Source organism: Ascaphus truei (assembly GCF_040206685.1).
Source record: "Ascaphus truei isolate aAscTru1 chromosome 23 unlocalized genomic scaffold, aAscTru1.hap1 SUPER_23_unloc_2, whole genome shotgun sequence".
Lineage (NCBI taxonomy): Eukaryota > Metazoa > Chordata > Amphibia > Anura > Ascaphidae > Ascaphus > Ascaphus truei.
Window position 1 is genome coordinate 476,204 of NW_027453863.1, and position 20,989 is coordinate 497,192.

At 44.2% G+C, this 20,989-nt stretch overlaps 2 protein-coding genes across 2 annotated transcripts in view; both read right to left on the minus strand.

Moving 5' to 3' along the window:
* The window catches only part of HOXB7 (homeobox B7), a 14,939-nt gene extending 1,887 nt beyond the window's left edge, over positions 1-13,052 (minus strand). The window contains exons 1-2 of the mRNA XM_075580994.1: positions 12,935-13,052; positions 6,525-6,652 (exon numbers count right to left, since the gene is read on the minus strand). Coding sequence (XP_075437109.1) covers positions 6,525-6,652; positions 12,935-13,052 — 246 coding nt within the window. The remainder of the gene's footprint in view (positions 1-6,524; positions 6,653-12,934) is intronic.
* Positions 13,053-13,965: 913 nt separating this feature from the next.
* Positions 13,966-19,624, minus strand: HOXB9 (homeobox B9). Its single transcript, XM_075580999.1, has 2 exons — positions 19,114-19,624; positions 13,966-14,201 (listed from the first exon to the last, which is right to left on the minus strand). The coding sequence occupies exons 1-2, from the start codon at positions 19,622-19,624 to the stop codon at positions 13,966-13,968; spliced, it is 747 nt and encodes a 248-aa protein (XP_075437114.1).
* Positions 19,625-20,989: the final 1,365 nt, after the last annotated feature.

Here is a 20,989-nt window from a genome sequence, read left to right on the forward strand (position 1 = left end):
TTTTAGAGGCGCTATAAATGTAATTGGTATTTTAATACAAGTTATCAAATCAGGCGGCTTCTCAGCCTAAACATATTTTAAAACAAACGAGGTAGTCATATTTAACATTTTAATGATCAATCCCCCTATTATTGATAAAGGTTTAAGTGCCGCATGGAAGGGATTGCGCGTGTAATAGGCGGGGAACGCTTTAGCGGGCAATAAAACCGGCGCTATAGCCCGGGATGTTGTTTGCTGTTTATGTCGCAGCCCATAAAACGCGCTTACAGGGGGGGGGGGGGGTTTATCGCCCCCCTTCCATTACTGCAATAAAGCCGCCACTTGCGCCGCAATATTGCGCATTATTGCCCCCAGTGCTGGAAGTGTCAGTACGGAGAGTGCAAATAACCCGGCTGCTCCCCCCCCCCCCCTTTATAACGCGGCTCTGTGTCACCCTGAAGGGTCGGAACTTGGAGTAATGAGGGTACTCAAAGTAACAGCGGAATACTTCCACCGCAGCCGGGCCTCCCTCTCTATAACGGTACATGCAATCTTGTCTATAACGTTATGTCCGCCGGTTTATTTCCTTCTCTGTTGCGTTGTATACAGCAGCCTGGCTCCCTCTCTATAACGTTACATGCACCCGTTTCTTTATTCTCTGCTGCGTTATATGCAGCAGCCGCGCTTTATTGTACTTTATTGTACTGCGCTCCGCAAAGTGTTGGCGCCTTGCAAACAAACAGCGCTAATAATGTTACTTTCAATGTCCGGTTTCCCGAGACCAGCGGAAAACACGGGGGGCTGATATAGGGGGGCTGTGTGCAATCTCAGTGGGGAGATATAGGGGGGCTGCGTGCAATCTCAGTGGGGAGATATAGGGGGGCTGCGTGCAATCTCAGTGGGGAGATATAGGGGGGCTGTGTGCAATCTCAGTGGGGAGATATAGGGGGGTTTGTATATGTGTGTGATGTTATCTTATACAAAGTATACATGTTACAGTATACAATATGTGTGTGATGTTATCTTATACAAAGTATACATGTTACAGTATACAATATGTGTATCTCACAAACTTCTCACAACATCTCACAACATCTCACAACATCTCACAACATCTCACAACATCTCACAACATCTCACAACATATCACACTATCCGGAATTTCCACCGCAATTTAGGCTGCAAGTGAATAGAAAGCCAAAAGTTTGTATATTTCCCCCCACACGCGTTACAGATATTTAATACAAGTATAGAAGTGTGTCCGACAAATAACTGCAACAAATAACTATCACTAATAACTATAACAAATAACTATAACTAATAACTGCAACAAATAACTATCACTAATAACTATAACTATAACTAATAACTGTAACAAATAACTATAACTAATAACTGCAGCAAATAACTATCACTAATAACTGTAACTAATAACTACAACTAATAACTGTAACAAATAACTATAACTAATAACTGTAACAAATAACTGTAACAAATAACTATTATTAATAACTGTAACAAATAACTATTATTAATAACTGTAACAAATAACTATAACTAATAACTGTAACAAATAACTGTAACAAATAACTATTACTAATAACTGTAACAAATAACTATAACTAATAACTGTAACAAATAACTATTACTAATAACTGTAACAAATAACTGTAACAAATAACTTTAACAAATAACTTTAACAAATAACTATAACTAATAACTGTAACAAATAACTGTAACAAATAACTGTAACAAATAACTGTAACAAATAACTATTACTAATAACTGTAACAAATAACTTTAACAAATAACTTTAACAAATAACTATAACTAATAACTGTAACAAATAACTATATCTGGTAACTGTAACTACTAACTATAACTAATAACTATAACTAATAACTGTAACAAATAACGATAACTGGTAACTGTAACAAATAACTATAACTAATAACTGTGACTAATAACTATAACAAATATCTGTAACATTAATACACACCGCCGCTGAGATGCACAGGAGGAACGGAAATCTGTATTTGGGGTCACTTTCTGTGGGTGTTAAAGCTGCTCTTTATTCTGTAGGTTTTGTACTTTATACCCCAAAGTCACAGCACAGTTTTGGCCTAAATGAATCTGCACAGACCTGGCTGTGGGATACAATATCCTAATATTTAATAATATCCCGTTCTTATAATTAAATGCTTAAAATCCCGGTGCGAACAGTAAGTTAAAATAAAATACAGAACAGCGTATTTGTCGGAATAATTCCTATTAAACAAGAAGGAGACCGGTTAAAAAAGCCCAAATCACACGATCTTGTTGTGAACACGACTTTATCCGAACCGGAGCCACATACGTATGAAGTTGGATTTATTCTTTAATGGGCTGAAATAAATGCATTATTTACGCGCTGTGTTACACTTTATTGATATTATCAGGAGACAGAGACGCGGCGCAAAGAAACCGGTGCAATTGTGTCCTACTCACATTAAAATAAAATCGGAAAGAAATGTGCAGTTGTGTTTGTTTTTTTGTGGTTATAACACAAGGTCCACTTCGTATGGAAATGTGTTTATTACATATATATTCTTTATTACATATATATTCTTTCTTACACATATATTCTTTATTACACATATATTCTTTATTACACATATATTCTTTATTACACATATATTCTTTCTTCCACATATATTCTTTATTACATATATATTCTTTATTACATATATATATTCTTTATTACACATATATTCTTTATTACACATATATTCTTTCTTCCACGTCATTACACCGTTTTATTTCTTCGGACCTTGGAGCAGAGAGATGTTTGTAACCGAAATCTCTCACATGAAAGAAATATAATAAGCAGCGAAGTGGGGAAGAAGTGGGGAAGGAGTGGGGAAGGAGTGGGGAAGGAGTGGGGAAAGAGTGGGAAAGAGTGGGGAAGAAGTGGGGAAAGAGTGGGGAAGGAGTGGGGAAAGAGTGGGGAAGAAGTGGGGAAAGAGTGGGGAAGGAGTGGGGAAGGAGTGGGGAAGGAGTGGGGAAAGAGTGGGGAAGGAGTGGGGGAAGGAGTGGGGAAGGAGTGGGGAAGGAGTGGGGAAGGAGTGGGGAAGGAGTGGGGAAGGAGTGGGGAAGGAGTGGGGAAAGAGTGGGGAAGGAGTGGGGAAAGAGTGCGGAAGGAGTGGGGAAGGAGTGGGGAAAGAGTGGGGAAGGAGTGGGGAAGAAGTGGGGAAAGAGTGGGGAAGAAGTGGGGAAATAGTGGGGAAGAAGTGGGGAAAGAGTGGGGAAAGAGTGGGGAAGGAGTGGGGAAGAAGTGGGGAAGGAGTGGGGAAGGAGTGGGGAAGGAGTGGGGAAGGAGTGGGTGCGAGACAGGCAAATATAAAAAGTCAGCAAGGCCCCCCCCCCCCCCCCCACTTAAAAAAGCAGTAATAATATGAATATAGAGGGGGAGTGAGTCTCTTAGAAACATGTAACATACCAGTGCTGAGTTCCTCACGTGTCCCATTCACATCCATTTCATGCCATTCATGAGTGTAGCAAACGGTGCCCACGCGTGGGTCATTATTACCTAACCTTATCATGCAAGATCCATTAGCTAGCTCATTTTCTCCATATAGATTTAATTCGCACCACTGCGGACATCACGATGATGGACATTAGGCCCTCACCTACAATTCTGCTCTTTAGTGGGGGTTTCCCGTGTCTATTCCACGAACAAGACTTTACTTGGCGTGAAAGTGAGGGCGCAGCTCCACTCCCAGCAATGCCTGGCAGTATATCCCTGCCCCGGATCAGAGTGACACAGTGACACCCCCTGTATAACGGCATTGTTATAAGCAGAGGACCCTGACTCTGTCACATCCTGACCCCCATTAAGCTAATGTCCGGTGGTTGCTGCCCACTCACCCAGGGGCTGAGACCACACGTTACAGTATACACAGGCTGCACTGTATGGTCACCGGCGGGGTCCCGGTGTCACACCGGTTCCTGTCGCCCCGTGCTGGGATATAGATGCAGGGGCAGATACATCGGATCAGGGTGAATATTCCATATAAGAAACTGCATCATCTGTAAAGAGTCTGAGACTGGGGCAGGTCTGGGGGGCACATGGGTGGAGCAACAGCGTCACCTAGCGGCGTGTACCAGGCTAACAGCGGCCGCCAAGTCAATGGGGGGATTGGCAGAGAGCAATTATATAAGTTATAGGCACGGTTATTATTGTACAAGTCTATAGGCAATACATATAAACACTGTAAATGTAAATATATATATTATATAAGTTATAGGCACGGTTATTATTGTACAAGTCTATAGGCAATACATATAAACACTGTAAATGTAAATATATTTATTATATAAGTTATAGGCACGGTTATTAGTGTACAAGTGTATAGGCAATGAATATAAACACTGTAAATGTAACTATATATATTATATAAGTTATAGGCACGGTTATTATTGTACAAGTCTATAGGCAATACATATAAACACTGTAAATGTAAATATATATATTATATAAGTTATAGGCACGGTTATTATTGTACAAGTGTATAGGCAATAAATATAAACACTGTAAATGTAAATATATATATTATATAAGTTATAGGCACGGTTATTATTGTACAAGTCTATAGGCAATACATATAAACACTGTAAATGTAAATATATATATTATATAAGTTTATAGGCACGGTTATTAGTGTACAAGTCTATAGGCAATAAATATAAACACTGTAAATGTAACTATATATATTATATAAGTTTATAGGCACGGTTATTATTGTACAAGTGTATAGGCAATGAATATAAACACTGTAAATGTAAATATATATATTATATAAGTTATAGGCACGGTTATTATTGTACAAGTGTATAGGCAATACATATAAACACTGTAAATATATATATATTATATAAGTTTATAGGCACGTTATTATTGTACAAGTGTATAGGCAATGAATATAAACACTGTAAATGTAAATATATATATTATATAAGTTTATAGGCACGGTTATTATTGTACAAGTGTATAGGCAATAAATATAAACACTGTAAATGTAAATATATATATTATATAAGTTTATAGGCACGGTTATTATTGTACAAGTGTATAGGCAATAAATATAAACACTGTAAATGTAAATATATATATTATATAAGTTTATAGGCACGGTTATTAGTGTACAAGTCTATAGGCAATAAATATAAACACTGTAAATGTAACTATATATATTATATAAGTATAGGCACGGTTATTATTGTACAAGTGTATAGGCAATACATATAAACACTGTAAATGTAAATATATATATTATATAAGTTTATAGGCACGGTTATTAGTGTACAAGTCTATAGGCAATACATATAAACACTGTAAATGTAACTATATATATTATATAAGTTTATAGGCACGGTTATTATTGTACAAGCCTGAGAGATTGCACCTACAGCCTTATCCAGGCTGGCAATCCATATAAACACTGTAAATGTAAAGATATATATTATATATTTATATATTGAGACAGGCACCAGGGTTAGCCGAAACGTGGATATGTTTAAATAGATGTGATATGTTTTTCTGCTATTGGTGTGCCTGCTTCCGATTACCCTTTTATACTTATCTTTGCTTCAGTATAAAAACGTACCCTAATATATATAATATATATATATAGAGTGGAACAAAGTCCGCAGCACTCGCTCAAGATGTAGAAAAAAATAACAATTTATTCCATCAATATATACAAACAGATAAAGTGGGGACACTTCTGACACTCAGTTATATATATATATCTTATATCGTATATATAATTCTGGTGTATATACACACTCTGATATATATATATTAAAGAAAAAATCAAGGAGGTATAATTAATTATACCTCATTACCCTTTATCCCTACACACCGTTATATATATATATCTTGAGCACTGGTCTTTTCTTTGTATGTATATATATATTACGGTTATAATATATATATATATAATTTTTTATAAAGTTATGGTGGGTGAAAAAGGCAACAAAAAAACTCATATATATCCTAATCTTACTATATCCTATATATATATATACACACACACACACACACACACACACACACACACACACACACACACACACACACACACACACACACACACACACACACACACACACACACACACACACACACACACACACACACACACACACACCATTGTAACATCGCCAAAACAAGAGATCAGTGTATCTGGAAAGCACAATAATTTCGTTAGCCACAGAACGTATCGAGTATTTGTTTTTGAGATATATATATATATATATACAGATAGATACACAGATAGATAGATACACAGATAGATACACAGATAGATACACAGATAGATACACAGATAGATACACAGATAGATACACAGATAGATACACAGATAGATACACAGATAGATACACAGATAGATACACAAATCCCTGCCCCTAATATACAGATAGCTTGCTAGATAAGGCCCTACATAATGTATACTAGTAATAATAGAGCGGTATAAGGGGGCCTGCTGTTTGAAGGGTCCGGCCTGGCCGGCAGATGAGCTGGATGTGGTCAGCGCCGGACAGCGCTTGGCCGCTGGGGTGGAAACAGATAATGACACAACCCCAGACGTCTGGCCAGAAGTTTCTGCTGCTGTGAAGTTTATGGCCCGAGCTAAGACACAAATAAATAAAGAACAAAGACATTAAAGCCCCAGGGATTTAGGTCTCAAGGTTTGTGAGACTGTTACAGAGAACCAGAGACCCCCCCCCCCCAGCTTCCCCCCTCCTCCCCTCCCCCCCAGCTTACCCCCCTTCCTCCCCCCCCCAGCTTCCCCCCCTTCCCCCCCCCCCCAGCTTCCCCCCTTCCTCCCCCCCCCCCAGCTTCCCCCCCTTCCTCCCCCCCCCCAGATTCCCCCCCTTCCCCCCCCCCAGCTTCCCCCCTTCCTCCCCCCATGTATATTCTGTGTGAACTATAGGGTGAGGAGGGGATGTCCAGGGCTGCTTGCATTTCCATGGCATTCCTTGCGTGGCATTCCTTGCGTGGCATTCCCCCCGTGGCATTCCCTCCGTGGCATTCCCCCCCGTGGCATTCCCTCCGTGGCATTCCCCCCCGTGGCATTCCCCGCGTGGCTCTGCCGCTGAGCTGCGCTGGAGAAGTTGCCTTTACAGCCGCTTAGTTCCCTATAAACTTTTACAGCGGTTATATTGTTTTATTGCCGCCACTAAAGTGAATTTGCTGCTTTATGAGCAGTTCTGTCCCGGGGATTTAAGAGCTGAAAGTCCTTTGTTTTCCTAAAGAATTATGCAAATCGCAGAGAAGAGAGAGAGAGAAGCGAGCTCCTTACTGCGACTTCCTGAGCGACTTATGTGCCGCTTTTACCGCGGTAATAAACATCCTTTTATTCGGAAATCATCGCCGTATGAAAGTAAAATATTAAGAGGACGTTAACCCTTCTTACACCGGGTAATAGTTACTATCAATCAGGTGGCAGATCATATAGTCTCTTTCCACTTCTTAACCCCATAAGTGCATCACTTCCACCCCTTCCCTCCCAGTGCTGTGCACCCCCAGCTTTCCCTTTCAGTGCTGTGCACCCCAGCTTTCCCTCCCAGAGCTGTGCACCCCAGCTTTCCCTCCCAGAGCTGTGCACCCCAGCTTTCCCTCCCAGTGCTGTGCACCCCCAGCTTTCCCTCCCAGTGCTGTGCACCCCCAGCTTCCCTCCCAGCGCTGTGCGCCCCCAGCTTTCCCTCCCAGCGCTGTGCACCCAGCTTTCCCTCCCAGAGCTGTGCACCCCCAGCTCTCCCTCCCAGTGCTGTGCACCCCCAGCTTTCCCTCCCAGTGCTGTGCACCCCAGCTTTCCCTCCCAGAGCTGTGCACCCCAGCTTTCCCTCCCAGTGCTGTGCACCCCAGCTTTCCCTCCCAGAGCTGTGCACCCCAGCTTTCCCTCCCAGTGCTGTGCACCCCAGCTTTCCCTCCCAGTGCTGTGCACCCCAGCTCTCCCTCCCAGTGCTGTGCACCCCCAGCTCTCCCTCCAGTGCTGTGCGCCCCCAGCTCTCCCTCCCAGTGCTGTGCACCCCCAGCTCTCCCTCCCAGTGCTGTGCACCCCCAGCTCTCCCTCCCAGTGCTGTGCGCCCCCAGCTCTCCCTCCCAGTGCTGTTCGCCCCCAGCTTTCCCTCCCAGTGCTGTGCGCCCCCAGCTCTCCCTCCCAGTGCTGTGCGCCCCCAGCTTTCCCTCCCAGTGCTGTGCGCCCCCAGCTTTCCCTCCCAGTGCTGTGCGCCCCCAGCTTTCCCTCCCAGTGCTGTGCGCCCCCAGCTTTCCCTCCCAGCGCTGTGCGCCCCCAGCTTTCCCTCCCAGCGCTGTGCGCCCCCAGCTTTCCCTCCCAGAGCTGTGCGCCCCAGCTTTCCCTCCCAGCGCTGTGCGCCCCCAGCTTTCCCTCCCAGCGCTGTGCGCCCCCAGCTTTCCCTCCCAGCGCTGTGCACCCCCCCATGTATTTGTAGTTATTCTGAATTGAGGATGAACCCGATCTCCCCTCAGTAATAATACTCCCCCCCCCACACCCCTCAAATATCTGCTTTACACGAGCCCCCCTCTCCCCCCCCGCCTCCCTTCCCAGGGTTATAAGGAATTGTACAAAACATTTAATAGAAATGCAGAGTTTGGGCTGTTATTCAAACACCAATTTGGCTCTTTCACTGCGCGCATTTGGAAGAGTTTTTTTTGTTTCGCTTTTTGCAATATTTGTTGAAAAGCAAAGTGGGAGAATTAATATAGAAATAACGCAATACTAATAACATAACTTAATGCTACAACTTAATGCTACAACTTAATGCTACAACTTAATGCTATAACTTAATGCTATAACTTAATACTACAACTTAATGCTATAACTTAATGCTACAACTTAATGCTACAACTTAATGCTACAACTTAATGCTACAACTTAATGCTATAACTTAATGCTACAACTTAATGCTACAACTTAATGCTACAACTTAATGCTATAACTTAATACTACAACTTAATGCTATAACTTAATGCTACAACTTAATGCTATAACTTAATACTACAACTTAATGCTACAACTTAATGCTACAACTTAATGCTATAACTTAATGCTACAACTTAATGCTATAACTTAATGCTATAACTTAATGCTACAACTTAATGCTACAACTTAATGCTATAACTTAATGCTACAACTTAATGCTACAACTTAATGCTACAACTTAATGCTATAACTTAATGCTACAACTTAATGCTACAACTTAATGCTACAACTTAATGCTACAACTTAATGCTATAACTTAATGCTATTATAACTTAACGCTATAACTTAACGCTATAACTTAACGCTATAACTTAACGCTATAACTTAATACCATAACTTAATACTATAATTTAATGCTATAACTTAACGCTATAACTTAATGCTATAACTTAATACTATAACTTAATGCTATGACTTAATACTATAATTTAATGATATAACCTAACACTACAACTTAATACTATAACTTAATACTATAACTTAATACTATAACTTAATGCTATAACTTAATGCTACAACTTAATGGTATATTATAACTTAATACTATAACTTAATACTATAACTTAATACTATAACCTATACTATAACCTAATACTATAACGTAATGCTATAACCTAATACTATAACCTAATGCTATAACTTAATGCTATAACCTAATACTATAACTTAATGCTATAACTTAATGCTATAATTTAATACTATAACTTAATACTATAACTTAATGCTATAACTTAATGCTATAATTGAATGCTACAATGTAATACTATAACTTAATACTATAAGTTAATGCTATAATTGAATGCTACAACTTAATACTATAACTTAATGCTATAACCTAATACTATAACCTAATTCTATAATTTAATGCTATAATCTAATACTATAACTTAGTGCTATAACTTAATACTATAACTTAATGCTATATTGTAACTTAATGCTATAACCTAATACTATAGCTTAATGCTATAACCTAACACTATAACTTGATGCTATAACGTAATGCTATAACTTAATACTATAATTTAATGCTATAATCTAATACTATAACTTAATGGTATAACTTAATGCTATAACTTAATACTATAACTTAGTGCTACAAGTTAATCCTATAACTTAATGCTATAACCTAATACTATAACTTAGTGCTATAACTTAATGCTATAACCTAATACTATAACTTAATGCTATAACCTAATACTATAACTTAATCCTATAATTTAATACTATAACTTAATGCTATAACTTAATACTATAACTTAATGCTATAACTTAATGCTATAACTTAATAGTATAATTTAAGGCTATAATTTAACGCTATAACGTATATTATAACTTAATACTATAACCTAATGCTATAACTTGACGCTATAACCTAATACTATAACTTAATAGTATAACTTAATGCTATAACTTAATGCTATAATTTAACGCTATAACTTAATGCTATAATGTAATGCTATAATCTAATACTATCCCTTAATGCTATAATCTAATACTATAACATAATACTATATCTTAATGCTATAATTTAATGCTATATCTTAATACTATAACTTAATGCTATAACTTAATGCTACAACTTAATGCTATAACTTAATGCTACAACTTAATGCTATAACTTAATGCTATAACTTAATACTATAACTTAATACTATAACTTAATGCTATTATAACTTAACGCTATAACTTAACGCTATAACTTAACGCTATAACTTAATGCTATAACTTAATACCATAACTTAATACTATAATTTAATGCTATAACTTAACGCTATAACTTAATGCTATAACTTAATACTATAACTTAATGCTATGACTTAATACTATAACTTAATACTATAACGTAATGCTATAACATAACTTAATGCTACAACTTAATCCTATAACCTAATACTAAAACTTAATGCTATAACCTAATACTAAAACTTAATGCTATAACCTAATACTATAACTTAATGCTATAACGTAATACTATAACTTAATGCTATAACTTAACACTATAACTTAATGCTATAACTTAATACTATAACTTAATGCTATGACTTAATGCTATAACTTAATACTATAACTTAATACTATAATTTAATGCTATAATTTAATGCCATAAATTAATGCTATAACGTAATACTATAACTTAATACTATAACTTAATGCTATTATAACTTAATGCTATTATAACTTAATGCTACAACTTAATGCTATAACGTAATACTATAACCTAACACTATAACTTAATACTATAACTTAATACTATAACCTAACACTATAACTTAATGCCATAACTTAATGCTATAACCTAATACTATAACTTAATGCTATAACTTAACACTATAACTTAATGCTATAACGTAATACTATAACCTAACACTATAACTTAATCCTATAACTTAATACTATAACCTAACACTATAACTTAATGCCATAACTTAATGCTATAACCTAATACTAAAACTTAATGCTATAACCTAATACTATAACTTAATGCTATAACGTAATACTATAACTTAATGCTATAACTTAATACTATAACTTAATGCTATGACTTAATGCTATAACTTAATACTATAACTTAATACTATAATTTAATGCTATAATTTAATGCCATAACTTAATGCTATAACCTAATACTAAAACTTAATGCTATAACTTAATGCTACAACTTAATACTATAACTTAATGCTATAACTTAATGCTACAACTTATTACTATAACCTAATACTATAACTTAATACTATAACTTAATACTATAACTTAATACTATAACTTAATGCTATTATAACTTAATGCTATAACCTAATACTATAACCCTGTGAGCTAATTGAGCAGCATGTGGAATATTGCATCGCTCGGGTACTCCGAGTAACAGCAGCCGGGTATTAGAGTAACAGCAGCCGGGTATTAGAGTAATAGCAGCCGGGTATTAGAGTAAAGCAGCCGGGTATTAGAGTAACAGCAGCCGGGTATTAGAGTAAAGCAGCCGGGTATTAGAGTAACAGCAGCCGGGTATTAGAGTAAAGCAGCCGGGTATTAGAGTAACAGCAGCCGGGTATTAGAGTAACAGCAGCCGGGTATTAGAGTAACAACAGCCGGGTATTAGAGTAACAGCAGCCGGGTATTAGAGTAACAACAGCCGGGTATTAGAGTAACAGCAGCCGGGTATTAGAGTAACAGCAGCCGGGTATTAGAGTAACAGCAGCCGGGTATTAGAGTAACAGCAGCCGGGTATTAGAGTAACAGCAGCCGGGTATTAGAGTAACAGCAGCCGGGTATTAGAGTATGTGCAAAGGAATCCAGCAGAACTGATGTCTGTTTCCGTCACTCATTTAATAACAAAGCTTGAGTTTAATGGGGAAATAAACATGACATTATGTAATGTTCATTTCCTTCACTGTAACACGGGGAAATGACGTCACACCTACACGTATACACAAAACGTTCAAGTATAAAGTTGTGAAGAGAAACATAGAAAATGTACAAACACATCACTTTGCACTTTACTCTCAGTAACAAACAGCTACATGTGGTAAAAACAGGTCATCTCACAATAAATATAAATAAGCTATGTCTAGTAAGAGCTCTCACCTCTCCCACACCTCTCCCACACCTCTCCCACACCTCTCCCACACCTCTCCCACACCTCTCCCACACCTCTCCCACACCTCTCCCACACCTCTCCCACACCTCCCACACCTCTCCCACACCTCCCACACCTCTCCCACACCTCCCACACCTCTTCCACACCTCCCACACCTCTCCCACTCCTCTTCCACACCTCCCACACCTCCCACACCTCTCCCACTCCTCTTCCACACCTCTCCCACACCTCTTCCACACCTCCCCCACACCTCTTCCACACCTCCCACACCTCCCACACCTCCCACACCTCTCCCACACCTCTCCCACACCTCTTCCACACCTCCCACACATCTCCCACTCCTCTTCCACCTGTCCCATTTCCCCCACCTCTCCCACACCTCTTCCACACCTCCCACACCTCTCCCACTCCTCTTCCACTTGTCCCATTTCCCCCACCTCTCCCACACCTCCCACACCTCTCCCACTCCTCTTCCACCTCTCCCACTCCTCTTCCATCTGTCCCATTTTTCCACCTCTCCCACACCTCTTCCACATCTCCCACACCTCTCCCACACCTCTTCCACACCTCCCACACCTCTCCCACTCCTCTTCCACACGTCCCCCACCTCTCCCACACCTCTTCCACCTGTCCCATTTATCCCACCTCTCCCACTCCTCTCCCACTCCTCTCCCACACCTCCCACACCTCTTCCACTCCTCTCTCCCCTCTCCCACTCACTCCTATCACTTCTCTAGACACGAGCGCAGCAGGGTGGGGACAATGTCTTGTGCTTTAGGTCACTGTATAAAATGTGTTATGGAGGGTTTGCTGGTTCAAAATAGTTCTTAATGGGAGGGGATGGCCTGGGAATGAAATATATATATATATACCCCTGTAGGGATATGTGCTGAGTTACTGTATGAGGGCTGACTGCAGCTTTAATAGTTCCAACTTCCCTCATCCAAGAGACCTGAGGAAGGAGAGGTCATGTTAAAAAGAACCCCCCCCCCCCATCCTTTCCTTTCAGCTGCTGGCAGACTGGGCTGTGGCACCAGTACATCATCCTCGTGTGTGACAAGGGTTCTCTGTCAAAAGCTGCACCTCAACAGTTACAGCTTCATGGGTTCAGACTATTGAACCGCTAAGTCTGCACAGAACAGCACAGGGGGTCCCATGTCACCCTAAAACAGCCTTGGTCAGGTGGCATGCAAAAACGTGGGGTCTTCCTCTGCCAGGTCATTTCAACCGGTTGTGTCAAAAGGTCACCGGGGTGAGTCACATAAATAAGTCTCGGGGATGGGGGGAGAAGGGTGCTGCTGGTGGGGGTGCTGCTGGTGGGGGTGCTGCGGGGGGGGGGTATTAATCCTTCCCCTGCTCCTTGTTCATTTTCTTCATTTTCATCCTGCGGTTCTGGAACCAGATCTTCACCTGCCTCTCGCTCAGGTTCAGTAGCCGGGCCACCTCGTGCCTGCGGTCCCGCGTCAGGTACATGTTGAAGAGAAACTCCTTCTCCAGCTCCAGGGTCTGGTACTTGGTGTAAGGGCAGCGCTTCTTCCTGGAGGAGCGCGCATGGAGCCAGCTGGCCGAGGGGTTGGCTGGGAAAAGAGTAACAGAGGAACAAGTGACCCCAACTTCAGTGCAATGCGTCACACCCACAGCAACGCGTCACACCCACAGCAACGCGTCACACCCACAGCAACGCGTCACACCCACAGCAACGCGTCACACCCACAGCAACGCGTCACACCCACAGCAACGCGTCACATCCACAGCAACGCGTCTCACCCACAACAATGCGTCACACCCACAGCAATGCGTCACACCCACAGCAACGCGTCACACCCACAGCAACGCGTCACACCCACAGCAACGCGTCACACCCACAGCAACGTGTCATACCCACAGCAATGCGTCACACCCACAGCAACGCGTCATACCCACAGCAACGCGTCACACCCACAGCAATGCGTCAAACCCACAGCAACGCGTCACACCCACAGCAACGCGTCACACCCACAGCAACGCGTCACACCCACAGCAACGCGTCACACCCACATCAACGCGTCACACCCACAGCAACGCGTCACACCCACAGCAACGCGTCACACCCACAGCAACGCGTCACACCCACAGCAACGCGTCACACCCACAGCAACGCGTCACACCCACAACAACGCGTCACACCCACAGCAACGCGTCACACCCACAGCAACGCGTCACACCCACAGCAACGCGTCACACCCACAACAACACGTCACACCCACAGCAACGCGTCACACCCACAGCAACGCGTCACACCCACAACAACGCGTCACACCCACAGCAACGCGTCACATCAACAACAATGCGTCACACCCACAACAATGCGTCACACCCACAACAATGCGTCACACCCACAACAATGCGTCACACCCACAGCAATGCGTCACACCCACAGCAACGCGTCACACCCACAGCAACGCGTCACACCCACAGCAACGCGTCACACCCACAACAACGCGTCACACCCACAACAATGCGTCACACCCACAACAATGCGTCACACCCACAGCAATGCGTCACACCCACAGCAATGCGTCACACCCACAACAATGCGTCACACCCACAGCAATGCGTCACACCCACAACAATGCGTCACACCCACAACAATGCGTCACACCCACAACAATGCATCACATCCACAACAATGCGTCACATCCACAATGCGTCACACCCACAACAATGTAGCACTTACACAACAATGCAGCACATCCACAACAATGCGTCACATCCACAACAATGCAGCACTCTACACTGAATGCCAAGGTGGTGTAAGCTGGACATGTCACTTGCACCCTTCCAGGTGACACCCACACAGTCTAGGGTGGTGTTTTTCAACCTAGGTTCCCCGGGGCACCCCTAAAGTGACCCCTGCAATTATCTGGTCATTTGAAAATTGTATCAAATACAGAAGAATTTACAATGCATCTGATCTCAGACGCGCTATTAGAGAGGGTCGGGGTTCCTTACAATGCCTCTGATCTCAGACGCGCTATTAGAGAGGGTCGGGGTTCCTTACAATGCATCTGATCTCAGACGCGCTATTAGAGAGGGTCGGGGTTCCTTACAATGCATCAGATCTCAGACGCGCTATTAGAGAGGGTCGGGGTTCCTTACAATGCGTCTGATCTCAGACGCGCTATTAGAGAGGGTCGGGGTTCCTTACAATGCGTCTGATCTCAGACGCGCTATTAGTGAGGGTCGGGGTTCCTTACAATGCGTCTGATCTCAGACGCGCTATTAGAGAGGGCCGGGGTTCCTTACAATGCCTCTGATCTCAGACGCGCTATTAGTGAGGGTCGGGGTTCCTTACAATGCGTCTGATCTCAGACGCGCTGTTAGAGAGGGTCGGGGTTCCTTACAATGCGTCTGATCTCAGACGCGCTATTAGAGAGGGTCGGGGTTCCTTACAATGCGTCTGATCTCAGACGCGCTATTAGAGAGGGTCGGGGTTCCTTACAATGCGTCTGATCTCAGACGCGCTATTAGAGAGGTTCGGGGTTCCTTACAATGCGTCTGATCTCAGACGCACTATTAGAGAGGGTCGGGGTTCCTTACAATGCGTCTGATCTCAGACGCGCTATTAGAGAGGGTCGGGGTTCCTTACATTGCGTCTGATCTCAAACGCGCTATTAGAGAGGGTCGGGGTTCCTTACTATGCGTCTGATCTCAGGCGCGCTATTAGAGAGGGTTGGGGTTCCTTACATTGCATCTGATCTCAGACGCGCTATTAGAGTGGGTTGGGGTTCCTTACATTGCATCTGATCTCAGACGCGCTATTAGAGAGGGTTGGGGTTCCTTACAATGTATCTGATCTCAGACGCGCTATTAGAGAGGGTTGGGGTTCCTTACTATGCATCTGATCTCAGACGCGCTATTAGAGAGGGTTGGGGTTCCTTACTATGCATCTGATCTCAGACGCGCTATTAGAGAGGGTTGGGGTTCCTTACTATGCATCTGATCTCAGACGCGCTATTAGAGAGGGTTGGGGTTCCTTACTATGCATCTGATCTCAGACGCGCTATTAGAGAGGGTTGGGGTTCCTTACTATGCATCTGATCTCAGACGCGCTATTAGATAGGGTTGGGGTCCCTTACACTGCATCTGATTTCAGAGTTGATATTAGAGAGGGTTGGGGGGTTCCTTACACTGCATCTGATTTCAGAGTTGATATTAGAGAGGGTTGGGGGGTTCCTTACAATTTCACCCCAAAACCGGTTGGACACCCCTGTTCTAGCTATTTCCCTGAAATGACATCCTGTAGTGTGGACTTTTCCTTGATATGTCTGTGTATTTGGGGCCACAATCTGTTTCCCGATTACCCATAAATCTGCAGCTTGGGGTCATTGTCCCTGAGGAGGATTTCCCGGTAACCGGACACAATATTTATCCCGGGGGAGGGTTTGTTGTGTACATTAAATATACATTTTTTTAAATATACATTTAATACGTGGTAAAAAAAATGCCCCTTTTTACAGTGCCCGGCGGTCACAGACAGGGTGAGGGGGCAGTTTTGCTAGGATGGGGGGGCATTTACTCCCTGAGACCGCACTCAATTACCCGGCTATGAATTCCTAAATACCCAACCTGGGGCAGAAGCGAATTAATTATTTGTCTGCGCGATTAAAGCGTCAGTGTGGCTACAAATTGCGCTGATGAAAGATGATTGCACAGGTCTGTCACTGTGTGCACATCTCGCAATGTGTAAGTGCCATTAAATATTAATAATCAGCAGTTAATAATTAATACTGTTAATACGGCTGCTTATCAGCCCTGACACGCGGGTTTATTTCCACGGGACCGGAGTGGGGATAATTCCTTAATAAACACGAGGTTGGCTGGGAATTGCCTGGCTGATTAATGTCAGTAAGTAGCACAGATAGCGTCTGGTTGTTAGCGGGGCTGGGGCGCTGTATATCACCGCTAATGCCAGCTCGGCCATCGGGATATATCGCACCCTGCCGGAATTACTCACATCTGTGTCATATATCACGATAGAAATGTGCTCGGAGGTTCCCCTTTGGGTTTCCCATGTACACATAAAGGAGGCGTTAGATATTGTTTAGCGCGGCGCAATCTCCGGGTCACGCTAACTTGCTGCTTGTGTCAATGTACAGGGGTATTAAGTATAATGCAGCCGGCACACTTCACTTTCTCCAGCCTTCGTGGTGGTGCCGGTTCTGGGTCCCAGCCCAGTTCAGTATCCCGGTGTAATAGCGCTGTGAAAGTACTTTAATTTGCATGCACCGTACCCCCATACCCCCCATACCCCCATACCCCCATACCCCCATACCCCCCCATACCCCCCATACCCCCATACCCCCATACCCCTATACCCCCCTGTATACTGTTACTACCGATCATTGCACACTGCTTAATACTTAGTGTAGGGTGGGAGCCGGGTGCAGTGTGTAATACACACACATATACACACACACACACACACACACACACACACACACACACACACACACACATATACACACACACACATATACACACACACACACACACATATACACACACACACACACATATACACACACACACATATACACAAATATATACACACACACATCACACACACACATATACACAAATATATACACACACACACATCACACACACACATATACACTGCAAGAGAATATTATTATTATTATTAGTATTATTATTATTACTATTATTATTACTATTATTAATATTATTATTAGTATTAGTATTATTATCTGTCCCCTGCCTGCATCACGTGGAGAGACAGCACTAGAAGAACATGCTATGCAGGGCAGCAGCTGGAACATGCTACATGTGTTGCTGTCACCTTGCCTGTAAAGTTCATGTGTTAGTATGTGAGGTGCCTCACACAGAGAGGGGAGCACCCCCACCCCCACCCCCACCCCCACCCCCTCCCCAGCTGGGTGCTCTGTGCCGGACAGCAGCCGGACACACACAGAGAGGGGAGCACACCCACCCCGCACCCCCTCCCCAGCTGGGTGCTCGGTGCTGGACAGCAGCCGGACACACACAGAGAGGGGAGCACCCCGCACCCCCACCCCCTCCCCCTCCCCAGCTGGGTGCTCGGTGCTGGACAGCAGCCGGACACACACAGAGAGGGGAGCACCCCCACCCCACCCCCTCCCCAGCTGGGTGCTCGGTGCTGGACAGCAGCCGGACACACACAGAGAGGGGAGCACCCCGCACCCCCACCCCCTCCCCCTCCCCAGCTGGGTGCTCGGTGCTGGACAGCAGCCGGACACACACAGAGAGGGGAGCACCCCGCACCCCCCTCCCCAGCTGGGTGCTCGGTGCTGGACAGCAGCCGGACACACATAGAGAGGGGAGCACCCCCACCCCCCTCCCCAGCTGGGTGCTCGGTGCTGGACAGCAGCCGGACACACACATGCCCCTGCTGCTGCCGCTGCTGCTGTGTCCGGTCTCCGGCCGTGTGCTGGTCACTTCCTCACTTACTTGGATCTGGCCTGGTGCTGCTGCCTTTGTCCTCGCTGCCGGCACCCCCTTTACTCTCCGGGAAGCTGGGCCTGGGGCCGGTTCCGGCTCCGTCTCTTCCCGCAGAACTTTCTGTGCTGTACTCTGGGCTCCCCAGCTGCGGCTCAGCCTTCACTGCCCCCTGCCCCGGGGGGGGTCCACTCTCTGCCCGGGGCAAGGGCTCCAGCCAGCCCCGTAAGTACCTGCCCTCTGAAGTGGGGGCGCCCTGCTGGATGTAAGGGTGATACACAGAGGGCAGAGGAGCAGCAGGGGGAGCAGCAGCAGTGTGGGGGTTCAGGGGAGCCCACGTCGCGCTGAACACAGGAGCTTTGGGCTGGAAGCTGCAGGAAGGGAAGTCCAGGTGGTCAGTGTGTCCGGGCGGCCGGGGGCTGGGGTACTGGCCGGAGAAGACCTTGGCTGCAGGAGACTCGTCGCTCTCATGGCTTATTATAGAGTCCACATAGTAGTTAGTGAGGGTAGCAGATATGGCCATGCTGAGGCATCATACAAAGCGGAGCTGCGAGGCAGGCAGGAGGAGAGGAGGAAGAGGAGGAAGAGGAGGAAGAGTGGGGGGCTCACCCGGCCCCAACTTCCCAGCCAGCAAAGTGCAGGCGGGTGTGAGCTCCCTGGCAGAGTGATTGGTCAAACTTTCTCTCCCTGAGCTGGATAAGGCGCCAGTGAGAAGTAAATCAGCCAGGAAAGGGGCAGCCCAACCTGTCACCCCCTCATTCAGATCAGGGGGGGCTTTGTTTTATGCTCCCCCCTCTCACACCCCGTGCTAATAACCAGTGTGCAACACACACTCACCCCCAGCTTCTATTCTCACAGGGAGTCACAATGAGTTCAACACTTAGTGCACACAGGGGTGGGGGGGCTGGGGGAGAGGGGGGGCTGGGGAGAGGGGAGGGGTGGGGGGGGGGAGAGGGGAGGGGGTGCACTGTGTGTTACCAGAAATGGCTTATTAGTCCAGCCTTTCACACAGTAATATTCGCAGGCTCTATAACAGGAGCGGTCCGGCGCAGGGTGCGAGGGTATGGGATCCGGAACCGGTTTAAGAATGGAAGTGTTCCCGGCTTGCAGTATATTAATCAGGTCCTGTTTTAGTATTGGGGGTCTGATGGTGTTACCTGCCTGCAGTATATTAATCAGGTCCTGTTTTAGTATTGGGGTCTGACAGTGTTACCTGCCTGCAGTATATTAATCAGGTCCTGTTTTAGTATTGGGGTCTGACTGTGTTACCTGCCTGCAGTATATTAATCAGGTCCTGTTTTAGTATTGGGGTCTGACAGTGTTACCTGCCTGCAGTATATTAATCAGGTCCTGTTTTAGTATTGGGGTCTGACAGTGTTACCTGCCTGCAGTATATTAATCAGGTCCTGTTTTAGTATTGGGGTCTGACAGTGTTACCTGCCTGCAGTATATTAAGCCGGTCCTGTTTTAGTAGGGTAGCTGCTTGGGGTTTGGAAGTGGGACCTGGCAAATCTTTCCCTTATCCTCTTCATATCTGAAGCTCTTCCAGTAAACCCTATATACCCTAACCCTAATCCTAACCATATATACCCTAACCCTAACCCTATATACCCTAACCCTAACCTTATATACCCTAACCCTAACCCTATATACCCTAACCCTAACCCTATATACCCTAATCCTAACCCTATATACCCTAACCCTAACCTTATATACCCTAACCCTAACCCTATATACCCTAACCCTAACCCTATATACCCTAATCCTAACCCTATATACCCTAACCCTAATCCTATATACCCTAACCCTAATCCACACTGATCCCCACATATTACTGCATTTTTTTTAAGGGCGAAATAGTGGGACAGAACCGGTCCTGTTAGATGTC

Excerpts from the sequence above, each read along its gene's own strand:
- HOXB9 (XM_075580999.1), bottom strand. The coding sequence starts at position 19,624 with ATGGCCATATCTGCTACCCTCACTAACTACTATGTGGACTCTATAATA. Across the intron at positions 14,202-19,113 it reads CAGCACCAGGCCAGATCCAA|CCAACCCCTCGGCCAGCTGG; the intron begins GTAAGTGAGGAA and ends CTCTTTTCCCAG.